Raw genomic sequence first — 20,755 nt, 5'->3', positions numbered from 1 at the left:
GAAGTACAGAACGTCTAAAGACAAAAGGTCGAAGGTCTATGGACAAAAGGTCGAATGGACAGAAAGTCGAATGAACAAAAGGTCGAATGGACAAATTGACAAATGGACGAATGAACAAAAGGTCGAATGAATAAAATAAAATAGTAAAATATGCTCTCAGGGGGATGTAGGACAAAAGGTCTAAGATCAATAGGTCGAAGGTCGAAGGTCAAAAGGTCGAAATAAATTAAATAACTAGGATAAAAGGTCGAAAGGACAGAAGGACGAATGGACTAAAGGTCGAATGGGCAAAAGGTCGAATGGACAAAAGGTCGAATGGATAAAAGGTCGAATGGACAAAAGGTCGAAACAAAAAAAAAATAGAACAAAAGGTTGAAAGGACAGAAGGACGAATGTTGAATTGACAACATAAAGAAGAGAAACAATGCCGGTGCGACCATCTTTTTTCCTGTTTTATTGAGTTTTTCATTAATGTTTAGACTACTGTGATAATTTGAGAATCCACTAAATTATCATTTCCCAGCGAAATTTCACACTAATCAAACTTATTTTGATGATTAACCTGGGCTTGTTAGGGGAATATCTGTAAATAAAAGAAAATCGGGTTAAGTACGGTTCCTTTGAATTCCACTAAGAATTTGCATCCTTTGACAGATACGTATTTCGACCTCAACTGTAAGGTCGTCTTCAGTGTCTTGTACTTGACTCGACTGACAAGACACTGAAGACGACCTTACAGTTGAGGTCGAAATACGTATCTGTCAAAGGATGCAAATTCTTAGTGGAATTCAAAGGAACCGTACTTAACCCGATTTTCTTTTAAACTTATTTTGTTTACCTGTTGTGCATCCGATGAAGGGTTGCAGAGATGAGCAGTTCCTCCACATTATACTTCATTACTATACCTGATTTCGTTTTGTTTGTTGATATATCAGCCACAGATTTATCCTTCTTTTATTCATAGCCTGTTCTACGACATTCTTTGTCATAGTAATGGTTGGAATTTAAAATGGCAATATTTCAATCAAATTTGCTTGCTTTAATCCATAGGCTACCTTTCAAGTAATATGGTTGCTGTTTTGAATTGCAATGTAGTATTTTTTGCCTTTTCTATCCTTTTTCCATTTAACCTTTCATCCATTCGACCTTTTGTCCTTCAACCTTTTGTCATTAAAATTTGTGTCATATATTCAACAAGCTTCTTTATAATTATCATCGTTGTAGCAATCGATTCACCCATATCAAATGAATATTATTCTTATTTTTTCTGGTTTTTTTATTAGGATAAGTCACAAAGAAAAATTAAAAGTTTGAAAATAATTACTGATTAAACGAAATGAATAACTAATTTATTTTTTTTTGATGTAATGACATATTGAGCAATTTGAGGAATTAATTTATAACACAGCAACTGATTTATATTTCAATAATTTGTTATAATCAAGCTTAGTTTTTGCTCAATATAACACAAATATTAACAATTGTTTTATAAAGCCACGATTTAAGAAAATAATCTAATACGGTTCTGTATACTTGCACATGTTCATTCGTTTGACTTTTGAGTAGTTTTGTTTTCTAGATGGCCATCTAGAAAAGGTGCTGAAATGACTACTAATGTACATATTTTTAAAATTCATGAAGAATGGTGTGTCGCAAGATGGGGTTTGAAAACATCCAAAAAATGTCCTCTTCCCCGAGGGAACCAGGATTCCGGAATGGCCTTGAAACTGGCCAATCTAGCCCAAAATTCCGGAAATGACTTCTAATGGAACGTGTTTGCAAAATCATGAAAAATGGTGTGTCGCAAGCTGGGTTTTAAAAACATCAAAATATTGTCCTCTTCCCCTAGGGAACCAGGATTCCGGAACGGTCCTGAAAGTGGCCAATCTCGCCCAAAAGTCCGGAAATGATTTCTACTGGACCTATTTTTTAAAATCACGAAAAATGGCGTGTCGCAAGATGGGTTCTAAAAATATCCAAAGATTGTCCTCTTCCCCGGGGGAACCAGGATTCCGGAATAGTCCTAAAAGTGGCCAATGTGACTCATGGGATGTCAAAATGTCTTCTTGGTAACAAATTCTAATAAATAACAAAGCATGATAAGCTATGAAGGTATATAATTCATGTTAAGACTTTTCGCCACCTTTTGTATGGAGCCGCATCACTGTGCACCGGTGCGCAAAGGCGACCGATCATTATTTTACTCACATGGAAACGAACGACCGGTGCGAAAATGGGTTGATAACGAAATTAGAAATCGTTAACGACATGCTGTTGCGTGTGTAGTATTAAGCCCACGGGTGGGCTTGGTCTTACAGTGCTAATTAGTATTACGTTACACGAAATCACAGAGAACAGACATCCAGGCTAGAACAAACTTCATTCGAAAAGTTGTGTAAGGATTTGAATCTTTACTTGAGTAAGGTTGCAAACCAATACACGATGACAACACTAACGCCACCAAACATCATATTGCCACAGTCAGTGGTGAATTGAAACATTTCAAGTGGTGAATTAAATTTGTATGGAAAATTAACCGATTGCAGCGCCACCCTATTGCCACTTGTGTTGCCGATTTCAAATGGCCGTTAAATTCCTTACACAGTTTCGGAACTGGACTTGGACGTCTGTTCTCTGTGACGAAATCAGCAAACCGGTTAAATTCATTCTTCCTTGAGGTGAACGATATCTGCAAATAAAGGCCGGTAAGACAGATTTCATCGATTGGCAAATACTCTAATTAAGTTTTTTTTCGAATTCGGTTTTGTATCAAACAGTTTTGTATTGGGCAATACGAGTAATAAATACATACTACAATTATTAAGTCAGAGCACATTGTGTCTGCACATTAGACCTTGTCAACATGCTTGATTGTTCAAAACAAAGCTTTTTCGTTCAATACAACCGTGCAAAATTTAGGTGGGATTAGTTGAGTCCCCGTATTTCGCAGTAGGATTGAAATGTGTGTTGGATATAGTAGGAGAAAACTTACTCTTTCGCGTTTGTCTCATAAAGAGTCCATTAGAAGCACTATCATTGTAGTTCGACATGTATCCAAGGTTGCCATGATTCACGTTGTGTTGGTCATTGGTTGGGCATGTTTAGCCATCATCAATGTCATCATAGCAAACAGTTTAATGGCACATTAAGAGGCTGGATTTTTTCTCCCAAAGTGTGTAACCCATGATGTCAAAATATAGCCTTGGATGTGCAAAACAAAATTTTGACGAAGACCGCAAAGCGATCCGATACTTGCGAAAAAAGATATAATACACAAACCGTGTGATGGTACTTGGCATTTCACTTGTTTTAAAACAGCATAAATGAAAAAATCTTACTTTTAGGCTACAATACGCTCCTCAAGCCTTATCAAGATTCATAATGTATCCAAGAGTGCATATTTACTTATTTATTGACGTTTAATTGACCGTGGTTTAAAAGATACAATTTTTAATTTTTAAATCTTTTGTGCCGCCCCTAGCTTATAACACATACTTTTAGTGATTTTATATCACCGTGTATGTCAGATAGGAACATTTTTTAATCCCCAGTGCGAAAATGTCGAGTTTCATCACGTCAAGGTCGACCTCAAATGTCAAACTAGAACTATTAATTATTATACTTATTTTAAATTTTCTTCGTTTTTCGAGTTCAAGTAAAGTACAGTGCCGATTAGCATACCATCACAGACAATGTATGTGATACCATGCTTGATCGTATTATTCAATAAATAATTTTAGGACCCTTGTCATAGGGCACTGCATGAAGTTCTCTCCTTCTCTTTCACTCTTACAGAAGTTTTGTAAACAACAAGGCCAAGAAACGTCAAAATCCCATTCAAAATCAAAACAGTGCAGTGTCCTATAGGCTTTGGTGAATAAATCTAAATTGAAGTAGGCATTGACTTAGACTACGGACATATAATCACAGAGAACAGACGAACATGCTCGAACAACATTGCTTGAAAATCTTGTGTAAAGAAAAATCAAGCGCAGCAGCTACATCGACGGTGACTTTCCCACCTAAAAACTCCTTCCGACACCATGATGGCGCTTATTTAAGAAATATTTCATTAGCGCAGCTTTAAATATTCCTACTCAGAGATTGAGATGTATTTGCTCAAATAACAAGATGTGTACGATTATTTCACTAATTCAGCAGCAAAATTTGAGCAAACCATTAAAAGTTAGTTTCACCACTTTCAATAAGAAATGAGTTGAACCACAATACAATTATTATTTCCCTAGTAAATTCACACATTCTCTCGGTGAAACTATGTTAAGGTGCACACTTGGCGACACTAGCGCCAAAGGATAAAACATCGGCGAATTTGTACCGCTATTCGAAATGTGACAGCGCCGCGTAATGGCCACATTGCCAGTTATTTCAAAACAACCGTTGCAATTCTTTACACAACTGCGCTTCATGAGCTTGACGTCTGTTCTCTGTGATATAATGACAATAGGCAAAAAACCGTTGAAAAGATAAGCTGTCATGATGCATCACTAAGTTTTCAAACGAATCATTGACTGTTTGCTTTTCAATGATTGTTTGCCTCGCGTTTTTAAAGTGATTAAAAACTTTCAATTCTGCAGCAACGCAGCAGAATAAGTATCATCGCAATCACTGCGAGTGAGCATATAGGATGATACTTTTTCATACAAATATTCGCTTTGGTGGCAGAGAATTATCACTTTGAAGTTTCCAGCCACATATCCAACATGGCTGCCGATGCTGATGATGCCGTAAAAAGCCACAAGTTCGCAGTCTACTTAATTATTGCAACCCTATTATCAAGCGTAGATATAACTTGTTCACCAGTGTTGGATCACATTGCGGTCTATGGCAATGTTTTTCGCCATACCCTTGGCTACACTTTAACGCGGACTTTTTAATAGTTATTTATGTAACGAGTTGCAAAAAGTTGATTTTTTCAGCACGAGTCGTACATTTATCCAACGAGGCTTGCCGAGTTGGATAAATACGAAGAGTGCTGAAAAAATCGAGTTTTGCAACGAGTTCCATACAAAATTTTATGCAATGATTTTTTTCATAATGCAACCCATTTGAGTTGCATAATGTTCATAATGCAACTCATTTGAGTTGCATTATGAACATTATACAACTATTTTTCATTATGCAACTCATTTCAGTAGCATAATGAGCCAGTTCGGAAAAATTGGCCATTATGATACCAAAATGAGTTATATAAAATGTAAATTATGATACTGAATTGCATAAAATAATATTCGGGTCTATCACTGAGACCAATTAGTAGATCTATTGCGACATTACCTGTATTCTTAGTGTAGTGAGTGCATGTCGTATTACTCAATTGCTCTTGAATAACAATAAAGTATCGAATTTGGATCAGATTTTGTTTTGTGTTCTTCGAAACTTGATTTTAATAGAAAACAAAACAGAGGCATTAATAATTGGTCATGCATCGGAAGCCTAGCATCGCTCTTGTTTTACTGCTGAATTCTCTCCAGCTGTAATTCGCCTCCAAACGTCATCATCCCACCAGTAGAATAACTAGCCACAGAAGTCCAATGTCGGGGCTGTTCGTGTGACTAACATCTAGTTTGCCACGCCCTTACAGCGTCATTAGCGGTACTAGAAGTGTCAAATAAATTTTGTTTACCAAAACAAAATATCCTTTACAAGATGAATACTTAAAAACTATGATTAATTATAATTAGAGTTATCAATTTAATTAAATAGGAAAAGTGACAACAGCGCCATTGGAGTTCTAGTGTATTTCTATTATCCCACCGCACAATCGCTAGCGTAGAACGAACGACGCGCCACCATTTTTCGAATGTTGGAGAGCACAGGTACCTTTTTCGCGGTGTTGCTTCAACGTTAACAACACCGCGAAAAAGGTACCTACACCCTCCACTATTCGAAAGATGGTGGCGCATCGATCGTTGCAGTTTATCGTTTGACAGTCAATACGCACAACTTATGTATTACGTCTGTTTGTCTGTTTCAAAGGGGGTTCGTAGTGTTATTGTATATTGGCAGCTACACAGATAACGCAGATAGATGCATGAGGTTTGACTATTTTATTCAAATTATGTGTAATGCAAAAAAGTACGTTTATGTAATTCAGTTTCATAATTTCTACTTTATAATACTCATTTTAGCTTCATAAAGACCTACTATTCCGCACTGATTCATTATGCAACTTGTATAATGAAAAGAATCATCGCATAATAGTTATTTATGTAACGAGTTGCAAAAAGTTGTTTTTTAGCACAAGTCGTACATTTATACAACGAGGCTTGCCGAATTGGATAAATACGAAGAGTGCTGAAAAAAACGAGTTTTGCAACGAATTACATACAAGATTGTATGCACAATTATTCCATTATTCAACTCATTTGAGTTGCATAATGTGCATAATGCAGATGAAATGAGTTGCATAATGAATATTACTCAACTATTTTTCATTATGCAACTCATTTCAGTTGCATAATGAACCGGTACGGAAAGTAGGTCATTATGATACTAAAACGAGTAGTATAAAATAAAAATTATCATACTGAATTGCATAAAGTTTTGTCACAGACAAACAGCCGTAACTCTTAGAGCAAACTGGCACATGTTGGTAGAACCGCGCGAGACACTGTCGGCCATGATGAATTCTGATTTGACGTTTGTCTAACACGCACACTACTACACAAATCGCCTGTAATTTTCGTTTGCATCATTCAGCAACGTGTACACTGGCCAACGTCAAAGTAATCGAAACCTACCGTCTCTGGTGGAAAGATCGCGGAAATCAAATGAAATTTGAATTGATCGTTAAATGCATGTGCCAAGCCGTTTTGAAGAGTGTTGCGTCTGTTTGTCTGTGGTTTTGTATGCAACTCGTTGCAAACCTCGATTTTTTCAACATTGGGATGGGTGCAGCTGCGTGTGCAGCTTTTTCTTTTTTCTAGCTTATTCTCTTTGATAAACACAAGAAAGATCGAGATAATAGAGGAGGCAAGTGCCCTCTCTTTCATCTTTCTCTTTCTCGTGTTTGTTTACGAGAGTGAGTGAAAAAACGAAGCCGGGTCACTGGCCAGGTAGGAGGCCTCACGAAGAAAATTGCAGTCATTGTTTAGATAAAGTTCAAAAATCTTCAACTGAAGACAGAAGAATCGGCGGAAAGGTTCTCAAAACGAGAGGCGTCTGATGTTAACAACAAGCGTAAGGGAAGATTCAAATATTACGTCCATCGTTTTTCGGGATTTCTAGACCCCCCCTCCCCCCTCTGTCACGCAATTTTCCTATGCCCAATACACGTACTGTCACACTTTCTAGACCCCCCCCCCTCCCCTCCCCCAAATGTTGGACGTAATTTTTGAACGTTTCCTAAGCGCCTCAACTTGATCAAAAAGCCAGAACTTGTACACTCGAAAGACTACAATTTAATAGTTCAAGATAAACTACCGCACTAACCTGCTAAAGGCAAATTCATTACAGCGAATATTATTCTTGAATGTATCCGCAACAAAGAAATGTTTTCTCGAAAGCTAACGAAAAACTTATTTATGAAATCTCCTGAAGCTGATAGAAATTCCCCCAACGGTTTCTTTAGCAGTTCTTTCAATGATAACTTGGGGAAAAAATTGCTGCATGCATTCTTAAATTTCTTTAAGAACTTCCTATGAAAATCTTGCATGAATTGCTTCACAAGTTCTGCCATACTACTAAAATTCCTCTAAGATTTATCCAGGAATTTCTTCAAATATTCTTCTTGAAATCATTTCAATGATTTTCTTAGAATTTCTCCATGGATTACCTCCGGAGAATCTTTGGGAAATTCTTCCACCGATTTCTTCGGAAATTCCTTCAGCCATTTCTCCAGAAAATCAGAAGTTCGGAATTCAAAAGGTTTCTCCAGCAATACTTGTTAGGAATTTCTACATAAATTCCTTTAAAAATGTGTTAGAACATTTTTCTACATTTGTTTCTCCAGAGATTCCTTCAGGTACTTCTCCATGAATATCATCAGTGAATCTTGCTTTCATTTCTTCAACAATTTCTTTTGGATTCATCCAGATATTCTTTCAAGAGTTACTCCCTAGATTTCTTCAAGAATTCGACCAGAGATTTCTACGTTAACTCTTTCAGGAGTTCATCAGGAAATTTCTCTAGAAATCCATTTTGAAATTCCACCAGACATTTCTTCTGAAATTTCTCCACAAATATTCGGATTAAAAGGGTGTCCACGATGAAATTGGCGTTCGGCAAAATAGCAAATTTTTTGACCATGAATAGTATATTATGTGTAGCTAAAACCATATTTTTTCATTAAAATCGGTTGAGTATTGGTGCAGATATTGTCGATATCATAAAGTGAGATTTTAGAAAATTTGGGCACCCATTTCAAAAAAATGCTTAGGCCTATAACTTTTTTGTTACCTCATCAAACCGTTTGAAAATTTCACTTGATATTCTTAACAAAGTATCAATTGGCTTCTTTAGCGGTGTTGAGATAATTTTATATTCAGAATCTGCATGCAAAACTGAGCCGAAATCCAAATTTTCATGAATTTTGGTGCCCGGGAACCTATTTAAAAATCAGTTTGAAGTTTGTATGGGAGCGATTTGTCGAATCACCCCTCGTCGCATTTTGTACTGGATGGAGCTGTCAAGCAGTTGGCCAGCTGTCAAAAGGTGATTTCGAAAAATCTCTTCGAAATCGATTTTATGTACCAAAATGAAGTTCTAAAAATCTGAAAAAAATCATTGTGGTTCAGAAAAAGGTGCTCTTTCGTATAAAATCAAAAAATCAATACATTTTTCAAAATTTAAAACCCCAATTGAGTGGTAAATATTTGATCGAAATCGGTTCAGTATTTTTTCTAGTAAATATCCAAAGCTCAAATCGCTTCAAGGTAAATTTTAGGTACTTTTTGACCATTTTTAGTTCCGCGTGCACTATTTTGATTGTAAACCTGGTAACACTGTCCCGATTTTTATAAAACTTCGACAGTGTAAAATTGTTGTGTTAAACTTTTTTGTAGTGAAAATTTCAGTCATTTTTATTGAGTACTTTCAAAAAAAAAAGAGCAGTTTGAATTTCACTATACCAAAAAACACATCTGCTTATTGTGACATAGTGCGACATATATGGCTATAACTTTTTAACGGGATAATCAAATTGAATGAAATTTGGACAAATTACTTCTATATATATACTTTACGTACATAAAAATTTTCATTGAAATCGGTTCAGTATTTTTGGCGCCAGAGTTGAAACGGCAAAAAAGTGATATTTTCTAAAATGTTTGTTTGCACAAGATTCTCAAGTGGCAATTCCCTTATTTCAACGATACACGCTATGTCTGAACGAGCAGATTATAAAAATTGCATGTACATCGGGTTTCTTTCCATAAAACATCAGTATTCAAGCTATATTTTCATTTGCAGAAGGTTTCAAAATATTCTATCGAGGAAATTTTGATTTTTCCATCTTTTTGACCGTTTTTTATACAAATTTCCTTGAAATCCTCATTTTCGGTCAATTTCTCTCCCATAAAAAATGTATGGAAAAATTTTCACCGATAGAATATTTTAAAACCTTCTGCTAATGAAAATATAGCTTGAATACTGATGTTTTATGGAAAGAAACCCGATGTACATTCAATTTTTATAATCTGCTGGTTCAGACATAGCGTGCGATATCTCCACCAATACTCAATCGCTTTTAAAGAAAATTTTATGGTATTAGCTGCACATAACCAAAAAAATAGCTATTTTGGCGAACGCAATCAAAAGTTATACAATATTTTCTGCGTGCCAATTTCATCGTGGACACCCTTTAAAAAACATCCCATACTCCCAAGTGCCTGTAAGAATTAGTTTAGTGCTTACTCTTTCAGGCGCTGTCGCTTAAAAATCGAACGCTCAATAAGAAAATTACTCTTTTTTTTATATGAGAACGTTGTTTGTAGAGATGCTACTTCTACAAAGGATTATCATCTATGAAAAGTTTGACAGGAAGAGGCGGAGAACCAACGTTCCCGAAAAATTATGCACGACATATTTTAATCACCGCATAGTGGTCATCACTAAGAAAATGTGCAAATATTTTTACGAAGATTTCAAGTCAGATATTTTGCGTATAAAGAAGGCATCGGCTATTCTTTCTAGTGTCATATTGGTTTTTCGGGGTAATGGTTCTCGTTACATTTCTCCTGGGACTTTAAGTAAATGGATTTACATCATAAGTTTTTCAAAGAATTATGCAAGAATTTTCTCTTGCCGAAACCAGGTGTTACCAGACAGAAAAAAATATGTAATTAAAATTCAGCGAGAAATCCTGCACATAAAGGGAATGCTAGAGTTAGTGCACTTTTACATGAGATATAATGTAAAATTACATTACCATCGTGTAAATTTCCGCCAACTATAGCGTAAACCATCATGGACACCAACCAGTTACGCGACTATTAGCGGAAATTTACACGAACGTAACGAAATTTTACATGATATCTCATGTAAATATGCACTAACTCTAGCATTCCCTTTATGTGCATGATTTTTCGCTGAATTTTACATGAATATTTTTTTCTGTGCATTTTACACCATTTCTTGTGAAAAATCTTTAGAAATTTCATCAATAAATGTTTTTATGTTACGCAATTATTGTCCATTTTTAACTCCCATCACCCCATATCACACTTTTTTGTATCAGACCTCTGAAAACCCCCTTTTGGAAACATTTATGCAGCAGAACAGTTTCCATTGATTGTGAACAAAATACGTGAAACAATAGGATCCCTACCCAAGTTAGATTTTGAGGACTAAACTAGTTTTATAGAGGTTTTGCGAAACGCCATAAAACCGTATGTCTCTTATTTTGGTTCTATGATGGTTCCATGAATCTCTTTTAGTTTATTTAACTAAAAATATTACTTGGAAAAGCCCTATCTAGATTTTTGATTTAAAACACAAACGATGAATCGCGATGGTTGTCCATTTTTTGATGGTTTATTGATTGTAGTTAAAAATATGTATATTTTTTGAAATTGTGTTCCGATTCTAGCTTCAAACTCATAATTTGAGTAAGTCAGCTGCTAGTAACCTTTTTGAATCTCCAGTGTAAAAAATGTCGAATACCATCCCGTCAAGGTCGACTTTAAATGTCAAACTAGAATTGTTTACTATTTTACCTGTTTCAAGACTTTTCATTATTCTGTCATTTTTGGAGTTTGGGAAAAGTACTGTTTCAGTAAGAATACCATACTTGATCGTTTTATTAAAAAACGGCGGAATTTTGTCATTAATTTTGGGACCCTATTATTTCAAAGTTCTTGATTCCGTTAGATTTTTTTATGCATTCCATTAGAAATTAAGTTAAAATTTCTGCCTTAACTTCCAAATATTTTTTTTCACGTAGTTTAGCCGGTATTTTAGTTTCTAGCTAAGAAAAGTATGGAGTGTGCAACAATTGGCGAATTTTTAGGGTGTGCAATAATTGGCGGTTTACCTAATTACCCATAAATTATAAAATTATAATTATCTCGATATCTCTGCTTATCTCGATGGTTTGGGCGATCCCTTCAATCTGCATACATTTTACCTTTCTACATGTTGATATCTCCTTATTCCGATATCTCTCTATCTCGATGCGATCTCGTTCGTTTTTGTTCTAGATTTTCCCTCCAAATGTCGATGCACCCTTTTTTACAGGTTGCTAGATCTCGTTTCTTAGATGCAAAACATTCTGGGGAGGCGAAGTGACATCTGTTTGTTAACAGTTTTTTTGCAATTTCTCATCGTAATAGGCTATTTTACCTCACGCAAATCTGCCAGGAAAAGGCTTACTTTCCCACACCAAATCAGCAGTGCTGTAATGGTTCATTACAGCACTGATTTGCGTTGCGTAATGAACCATTACAGCACTGTTTTCAGTTTTGATCAAATTCTTGATGGTTTCTGGAAGCAGGATTGAAAAATTGTGACAACTGCACAGAACCTGCTATGATCAGATTTTCTTAAACATGACTATGAACATCAGTGTGCAGTTTGATGAACATTTTTTGTTGAAAACTATCCTCAAGTGGTAATTTATGAAATTGCAAAAAAATGTTGTACGGTGCAGAACTCGATTTTTACAGCGCTCTTCGTAATTATCCGACTCGGCAAGCCTCGTTGGTTAAATGTACGACTCGTGCTGTAAAAATCGTCATTCTGCACCTTGTTGCGTAAACTACTATTCCTAGTTACGGACGATTTTTCAATCTAGTGTGCATTACAAATTGGTTCTTGAGTTCGATCTCTCCCTATCTCGATGGTCCCTTCAATATCGAGATGTAGAGAGTCAACTGTATAAGCAAAATTTATTTTATACTTTATCATTGATTTCAGATCAAAATCTACGTTATCATTTTATTGATTAACAACCAACGACACTTACTTGCCACAGCCCAAGCTTCTCTCCGCTCGATCGCCTCCAGCGTAGCATTCAAATCACGCATGCAGTCCACCCCCTTCACATCACTCATCACTTGCAGCAGCACTTTCAAAAACTCGCGATCCATCCCCCCAAATATGCCATTTTCACCTTCCTCCACAACACTTGGCACTCGTTTCACCTCAAATCTCATCGCCCGTCCCACGGACAGTCCCTGATCCTTCGATCCCACTACCGTCAGGATCTTCTTCCGCTCGCCTGGCACATGCAACTGACCGCCGCCAGTCTTCTGATCATAGTCACCATCATAAAGCTCACTGCGATCGGCAGTCACCGTCGTGGTCGTGGTTACCAAGCCTACCGCGATCACCCCCAGGATCGTCGGCCACCAGCACCGCACTTTCAGTTTCATAGCTCACTTTGCGTTGTTGATGATCACTTACTACTGCAAATGCACTTTCAGGAGAATTGATTTCTCACGGAAAACAACCAATATTGATCGTCACTCACCGGCTCTATCTTCTATTTGCTTATCGCCGTCATCATATCTTCCGCAAAAACAAGAATCTTCCAAAGGGCATTCGCACGGGATGATCGCGCGCGGCTAGCGATCGATATCGATGATCAATGTTGGGAGATGTCCGGTTTCGAGCGTGCGGTCCGGGTCGCGATCGGGCTGAGACTGTACTGCCGCGCTGACAGAGATCGATCCCGCAAGCTGCGGTCAATTTGCGCGCGACAATCTCGCACACCACCAGGCTGGCAGCGCCGCGACATTGAAGGGGATCTAGAAAAGTTACAAGGCGCGCCGCGCCGCGATCGCTCGCGATCTGGTGGTGTTCCATATCATATCCAACCGGCGCGCTCTAAGTAATTTGTGATTAAGGTTCAAGCAATCATCTTAGTCGTTGTTCGGCAGCAGCAGCGGTGGGCAGGAACTCAGTTCATAGCCTACTGCGCCGCGCGCTGGTGCGGTTATTGTTGATGAACTGTTCGCTAGAGCGCTACCGGCTGACCTGATCGGCATAACAAGAACAACATATGATTCCAGCTGCGCGCGCAGATGATATCGATAGATTGCGCGCGAAAACGTGATCATTTTGCACAAGAGATGATGTGTGGCATGCGCATGAGAGTGGGCGATGTAGGAACGTACCGGTGTTCAGCAGTGGACTGCAGATTAGAATCGGTTCGTTCGTTCGAGAAACAACAATGTAGTTTAGCAACTCGACGAAAATAGTTACTTAGATTGGAAGTTTTAGGCCCCATAAGCAGAGATGGCTAATCTGATGCTCTAATAAATCGTTCTTAGCAAATCTGTCTCACATTGTTTTCGATGCATGTCTACCTAACTTTCCTCGGTATTTTACTGGTTTTACATTTCAACGTCGCCTTCAGACTGTAAATTTCATTTGAGTTCACTCGATATTTATTAATAGCGATACGAGGTTCACAGACCTGACAAGGAAAGGTCTCGAAAGTATTGGTAAATTTCAGGTCGCTGAAAATTCATGAAGTTTGAAAGGTCACACGCTAGGGTTTGGCCACAGACAAACAGACGTAACTCTTAAAGTAAATGCATCAATAAACCCGGTGTCTTTTTCTTGAGCACACTGCCACCTGTTGGTAGAACCGCGCGAGACACTGTCGGCCATGATGGATTGCGATTTGACGTTTGTCTAACACGCACTTACTTATCTTACTTACCGATCAGGCTAAGGCCGGGGTGGCCTCTGCTGTACATAGTAGCCGTATCCATTCCACTCGATACATGGCTGTTTGTCTCCAGTTCCGCACTCTGCGTAGGGTCCGCAGATCGTCCTCCACTTGGTCGACCCACCTAGCTCACTGCGCTCCACGTCTTCTTGTACCGGTCGGATGACTCTCGAGAACCATTTTAGTCGTGTTGCTATCCGACATCCTGATGACGTGACCCGCCCACCGTAGCCTCCCGATTTTCGCGGTATGGACGATGGGTGGTTCTCCCAGCAGCTGAAGCAGCTCGTGGTTCATTCGCCTTCTTCAAGTCCCGTCTTCCATCTGCACTCCGCCGTAGATGGTACGCAACACCTTCCGTTCGAAAACTCCAAGGGCGCGTTGGTCCTCTGCACGTAGGGTCCATGTTTCGTGCCCATAGAGGACGACCGGTCTAATCAGCGTTTTGTAAATAGTTACCCAGGTAACCACTAAGCATTTGAATAAGCCGTACAGCAGACCGTATTAAGCATTTGAATTGCTTGCTGCCCTACATAAGCAGTTCAAATGCATAGCTGCCTTGAATCAGCATAAGCTGTGCTATTCAAAAGCTTACAGCTGTTAATTAGCATTCCAACTGCTTGAGGTGTTTTCGCGAGGAAGCAATCAGAATGCTTTACAGGTGCTCTACAAATGCTAAGAGCAAAGAGTATGGGAGATATGTTATGCATTTGATAGCTGATGCTGCCTCTCTCTTACAGAATCTATGCCTCTGTTGACAAATTTGAACATCTGAGTTACTTATCCGTTTTCCCTTATTCATCCAAAAGCTCCGAAGTAAACATTGCTTCAGCTGGTTTGAATTGGGAACATTGCAACACCTAATGTTGTCGAAAAAGGTGTACCTAATAAGTGTATCTTCGGCGGATCATAAGATTAAGATTATCGAAAGACAGAATCATATGTTATTGATGGAAGAGGAAAAATGTGTCGGGACTGAAATGTTTTTTTGAAAACATGTTTTGGGTGTCGGAACTGAATCTGTTTTCCGACCACTCTTTATATTGGCAATAAAATTAGCGCACATCATCGGACCAACCGTAGCGTATCCTGGAGCGTGGAGCAGCAGCCTGAACAGAAAACATGATTGAATAATCACCGAATCGTAAGTTCAAACCCCGATTACACCAAAACAAGCAAAAAAGTACCACCCAAATCAGCTGGAGTGTGGAGGAAGCGAGATCGCCGAGAGAGCGAGAAGCAGGCGTCAATCTATTTTTGTTTTGTTTCGCGACGAGGCGTTACGCTTCTTTGACATTTTGATAGGACGTTCCTGAAGGTGTTGCACTCAGACAGCCCGTTATTTTGCCAAAACCTGCTGTTGGATAGCACTATAGGCGTATATACGGCAAATTAGCATTAAATGCCTTGTCATAAAGGCAACTATAATGCTGCAGGAATGCTGTTTTAAATGCTTACTGGTTACTTGGGTAACTTCGTGTTACGGCGAACTTTGTTCGATCGTTGAGTTCTGCGGAGTCCAAAATAAGCTCGATTTCCTGCCACAATGCGTCTCTGAATTTCTCTGCTGGTGTCGTTGTCGGCGGTCACCAGTGAGCCCAAGTACACGAATTCTTCAACCGCCTCGATTCCATCACCGTCGATATAAATTCGGGGTGGCGGGCACGGTGATTCCTCCCTGGAGCCCTTTGCCATCATGTACTTTGTCTTCGACACATTAATGACTAATCCGATTCGCCTGGCTTCACTCTTTAGTCGGAAGTACGTTTCCGCCATCGTCTCAAATTTACGAGAAATAATATCAATATCATCAGCGAAACCAAGCAGCTGAACGGACTTCGTGAAAATCGTCCCGCTCGTGTTTATCTCCGCTCTTCTTATTACACCATCTAACGCAATGTTGAACAGCAAGCACGAAAGACCATCACCTTGCCGTAACCCTCTGCGAGATTCGAAGGGACTCGGGAGTGTCGCTGATACTCGAACTACGCACATCACTCGATCCATCGTCGCCTTGATCAACCGTATCAGTTTATCCGGGAATCCGTATTCGTGCATAATCGGCCATAGCTGTTCTCGATCGATTGTATCATACGCCAATTTGAAATCGATGAACAAGTGATGTGTGGGCACGTTGTATTCCGCTCACTGATTCCCCATCACTTTTCTTCTGCTGCATTTGCAGCCACTGCCAGCAATCCTCTCGAAAGTGACCGGGCTTCAGGCAGTGAAAACACAGCCGCTCCTTCTGCTCCATCTGCTGTAGCTTCGTGGCCCTATCGTTCGATTCCTGATTTCACTCCACTTGCCTCTGATATTCGTCCAGCAAGTTTTGCTTAACGAGCTTCATCGTCAGATTTTCCTCAGGCCGGCTTTCAAGTGCCGTAACCAGACCGCCGTATGAATCCGGCAGGTTGCGCAAAATCATTGCGATCTGCAACGATTCGTCGAGCGCTTGACCCACTCACGCGAGACAAATAAAGAGCTTTCAAATCTTCACCATCGACCAAATTCAAGCTAAAAATCTTTTTGAGCAAGGACACACGCGACGTTATAGTCATTTTTTCATGGTATTATTTCAAGCAATCCCACACTTCCTTCACAGATTTACAATCTTTCACCAAATTCAGTTGGCTGTCTTCCACATAATAGCGCTATGATTGCGTGACACTTCGAATCGTCTTTCCTCCACGCGTCCGTGATCGGCTGAGGTTTCACACTCTGATGCACACTGCCGCACTAACACACAAACAAACCGAAAATCAAAATGGCTTCGTTCGAACCACTTTTGAGCAGTGTTGGTAAAATCACACTCAAAGCACACTCATGAACCGCTCCTGCGTGAGCAAACTCGCACGCGATTCTGGATCATTTTCTCACGCGCGCGATTTTCATGCAAAATCTCGCTCTCACGAGTCAAGCGCCGAAATCTCGTTCGCTTGTAAAACGAATCCAAATCAATTTGAACGGCATTCAATGTTATTGTACGCTAGATTGCCTTTTGTTCTATTATATAATCCTAAAAGCTGCGATGTAAATAAAAAAGAACACAGAGAAATAAAGCAATGAGTGAAATCACGAGTCAACTCATGCAGCAGTGAGTTTGGCGAGTCAAGAATCGCGCGTGAAACAACTCGATCATGAGATTTGAGAATTTGAGTTTTTACCAACACTGCTTTTGAGCCAGGAAATTCTTGTCACGCAATGTTCTTTTCATTCGATTTTCACCACCAAACCTGGACTTATAACCTGTAGGACGCAGAGATCGGTCTTTCCGGACAGGTTTCAAAGTAGACAACACTTCGACGGCACAAGAACCAGTTCGACCGGGGACTTTTTGGATTCCGCGTAAACGGTGGACGAGCAAACACATTTCACTTGTTATAATTGCGAGAACTACTTTGGGAATGGGATACAAAACAAAGGTACATAATAAGGCATTTTATGAGACGTTTCAAATCAGCTGTTTTTTGAATGTTTACCAGTTTTGAAGTCCAACCGCTGGGCCCATTTATTTACATTTTCGGTAGCATAACATGTGATACAGGCCCATCCAACAAACGGGGTTTATTTAGCTGCAAAAATGCGTCAATCCGTCCGCTATAATCAATACCCGTAGACCGCGGGGATGTTTTTTCATCTGCTAGTGACTTGATGCAGCTCGGAGGATTTATACATGCCACATTAGAAACCGAAACATCTCTGCCAGCTAAAATCTGATTGGCGCTCACCAAATGTTATGCTACTTTTCGCGAAAACAAAAACATCAAATGTAAACAATAACAATGAGCGGCCCACCGGTAGAGCGTCTCGTAAAATAGCTTATATTCGGTTAGGTATACTGTTTCTCTTTTCGCCTTCCGCCGCACCACAGACATCGGGAAAGATATCGCACTTTCCACAAAACCTCATGCTGACAACGTGGTGGACATCTCCTGCTAAACTGTAAAAGTTAGAATCTCATACGTAAGAGCCTTTGTAAGGATTTGCCCTGTCCTGTCCACTCCCACAGCAAATTTGAAACAGCGCGCACAGTAAAAGTCACATTTGACTTTTACTGTGCGAGCAGTTTTCAAATTTTCTGTGGGAATGAGCAAAACGCCAGATTCGGGCAGAGGCTTATTGATTGGCTTGTATTGGAACGCCAGAGGATGCGTTGATATCGACGTTGTAACAGGGCTGGATTAGGATTTGCCCATACCGTCTACCCTCGTTGGTTCGACATCTCATGCAAACCAACGGGGTTCATTTTTTAATTTGAACTTCTAGTAACCCTGTAGGCATCAAAAACACACTGATGGTAACCTTTTTTGTTGTTTTGTTTTGATTCTGCGTTCCGTTTCACTCCGTTCGATGAGCAGAATGACATTTGAACCATTTTCAGTTTTAACGATGTTCAGATTAGAGGGGGTCAAATTAAAAAGTGTTCAGATTAGATGAGGTCAAACCAACGGGAGTAGACGGTACATTTTCTCAACATCGGCTACGAGTGTAATCTGGTGACTGCGGAAACGTACATATGTGGATCAACATCAGATCATCCTGAACGACGGGTCCAACTCTCAGGGTCCAACTATCTGTAGGTCGTTTACGGAGAATCCAGACGCCGTCGTACACGGGCATCAAAGACGACTCGGACCTTCGTATTAGTTCTAGTAGCTGGATTCTTTGAACGCCGGATGGTGCGGAAGGTAGCAAAGCGGCAGGGTGTCGTCTATTGGGTCCAGGAGCTTCACCATGTGGTCAAGGACTTTGTTTTCTTCCTTGAAGATACAGAATGCCTCCTTGGTGGTTGGTCGCACAAGTCGTTTTTCAAGGCTGAGAAAGCGGCGTATCGCGAGTGCGTGGCAAGGTAACGACGTAACGACCTGACAAGTCGCGAGAGGGGATAGTTGTCGAGTCGCCCGTTGGGAGCCTTACAATCAAGTTCGGTCGATAACGTCCGATAACGTCGATGTCGTCCTATTTGACAGCCCAATATAATTGAATTCTGTATTGCCACACTGAAACGAATAGTCCTACATGTTCTGATATATCTCTACGATAGTGACATACAATTCTTCACAGATACTTATGTAGGGCTTGTTCTAGGTTCCAGTCTACAGTGGCGAGATGACGTAAACAGGCTGTCCTTCGCCGAGCGATATCTTTCAGTCAGTGTGCAATTCGTGGTACATTGTTCTCCACAGACAACCCTGTCGATTTCGGCGGGGATGTGAATAAACGGAATCTTCCACGAGGATACATCAATCGGAACGATTGGCAAGCATACGGTTGACCTTTTGAGGATCAAGAACTCGGCAGAGCTAGTGTACGAAAGCAGCATGGGCTTAATAGAGGCAGTAAACTAAACACAAGTGCTTTGAGGAATCGTCGATTCCAGATACGGCAACGTCTACTTGTACGGCGGAGGTTCAAACGTTGACCAGTTTCTTCGTAATGATGCTGTACTTACTTACCTTACTGATCAGACTCTTGGGATCCTTTCGGCGTATCAGTCTTCTCGTAAAAATCAAAAAGAATCGAAACATTGGAGAAAGAAATCAAACCGCAGTTTTTTATTTTCACGAGAAGACTGATACGCCCAAGAGTATTACTGCAACAGTCGTGATTAAAGCAATTACTGATCAAACTAAGGCCTGAGTGACCTCTGCTGTACATAGAAGTCATCTCCATTCGCCTCGGTCCATGGCTGTGAGTCTCCAGTTCCGCACTCTGCGAAGGGTCCACAGATCCACACCCAAGTAACAATCTTAATTCTATTTGGTTTTATTTGTTTTTATGATAGTTTTATCGGAACATTGCATATTCTAGTTGATCTTATCGGAGTCTCAGCTGAGCACAACTATTCTTCGTCAATAAATATGTGGTTTTAAAAACACCTCCAAGATTACTTGAGGTTCAGTTCATAAAACCATAAACACAACAAGAACTGTTGAACTTATTTTCAGTTTTATAAGGTTCTTGTAGTTATCTTCAATCATCCGTTCTTGATCAAGAGTAACTGTTCTCGCATAAGAACAGTTTGGTACATGAAAAATACAAGAAAAAACTCAAGCATCAGATTTTGATTCTCATCGTTCCATTATTGCTGCCAATCAAGAACACCTACCCGGAAACCCAACCGCAACGCGGTGCAGTGCCAAGTTCCTCCGGTTGCAGCATTCGAAATGAGGTGGACGTCGTTTCCCATGCAATCGGGGTTCCAATCATCGATCTTCAAAATCAAGAACTACTTACCTGTTGGACGTGCTGACCGGAGGAATGGGGCACTGCACCGCATCAAGGCCGGTTATCGAAAAAGGTCTGCCTGGTTGGCAACGGTACCGAGCTGATAAATAAATTCATCGGACGAGATTCACAAAATCCATCGCGGTGCGATAATTTATTGTTTGTTTACAATTTGGCGTACATGTTTTATGACGTTCTTGGCGGAGTTAGCATAAACCTATATCAAGAACGTTATAAACCTGAGTACTCTTGAGCAATACTTCTTACCCTTGCATAAGATGAAATAAATTTAAGGCGTTCTGGATGGAGGCCAACCAGGCTACATTGAGAACGTTATAAATCCTAGTATTCTTGAGTTATGCTTTTAGCTCTGGCATGAGTTGAAAGAAA

At 39.7% G+C, this 20,755-nt stretch overlaps 2 protein-coding genes across 2 annotated transcripts in view; both read right to left on the bottom strand.

The window, feature by feature from the left end:
* The window catches only part of LOC115256571 (nose resistant to fluoxetine protein 6), a 73,921-nt gene extending 60,512 nt beyond the window's left edge, over positions 1-13,409 (bottom strand). The window contains exon 1 of the mRNA XM_029855330.2: positions 12,422-13,409. Coding sequence (XP_029711190.1) covers positions 12,422-12,830 — 409 coding nt within the window. The 5' untranslated portion in view covers positions 12,831-13,409. The remainder of the gene's footprint in view (positions 1-12,421) is intronic.
* LOC109417220 (NADPH--cytochrome P450 reductase) overlaps positions 1-20,755 on the bottom strand; it is a 350,731-nt gene that overhangs the window by 216,146 nt on the left and 113,830 nt on the right. The window lies entirely within an intron of this gene.

This window comes from Aedes albopictus, chromosome 1, assembly GCF_035046485.1.
Source record: "Aedes albopictus strain Foshan chromosome 1, AalbF5, whole genome shotgun sequence".
Taxonomy (NCBI): Eukaryota; Metazoa; Arthropoda; class Insecta; order Diptera; family Culicidae; genus Aedes; species Aedes albopictus.
The sequence above is the reverse complement of the archived record's forward strand: the minus strand, read 5'-3'. Positions and strand labels throughout refer to the sequence as shown.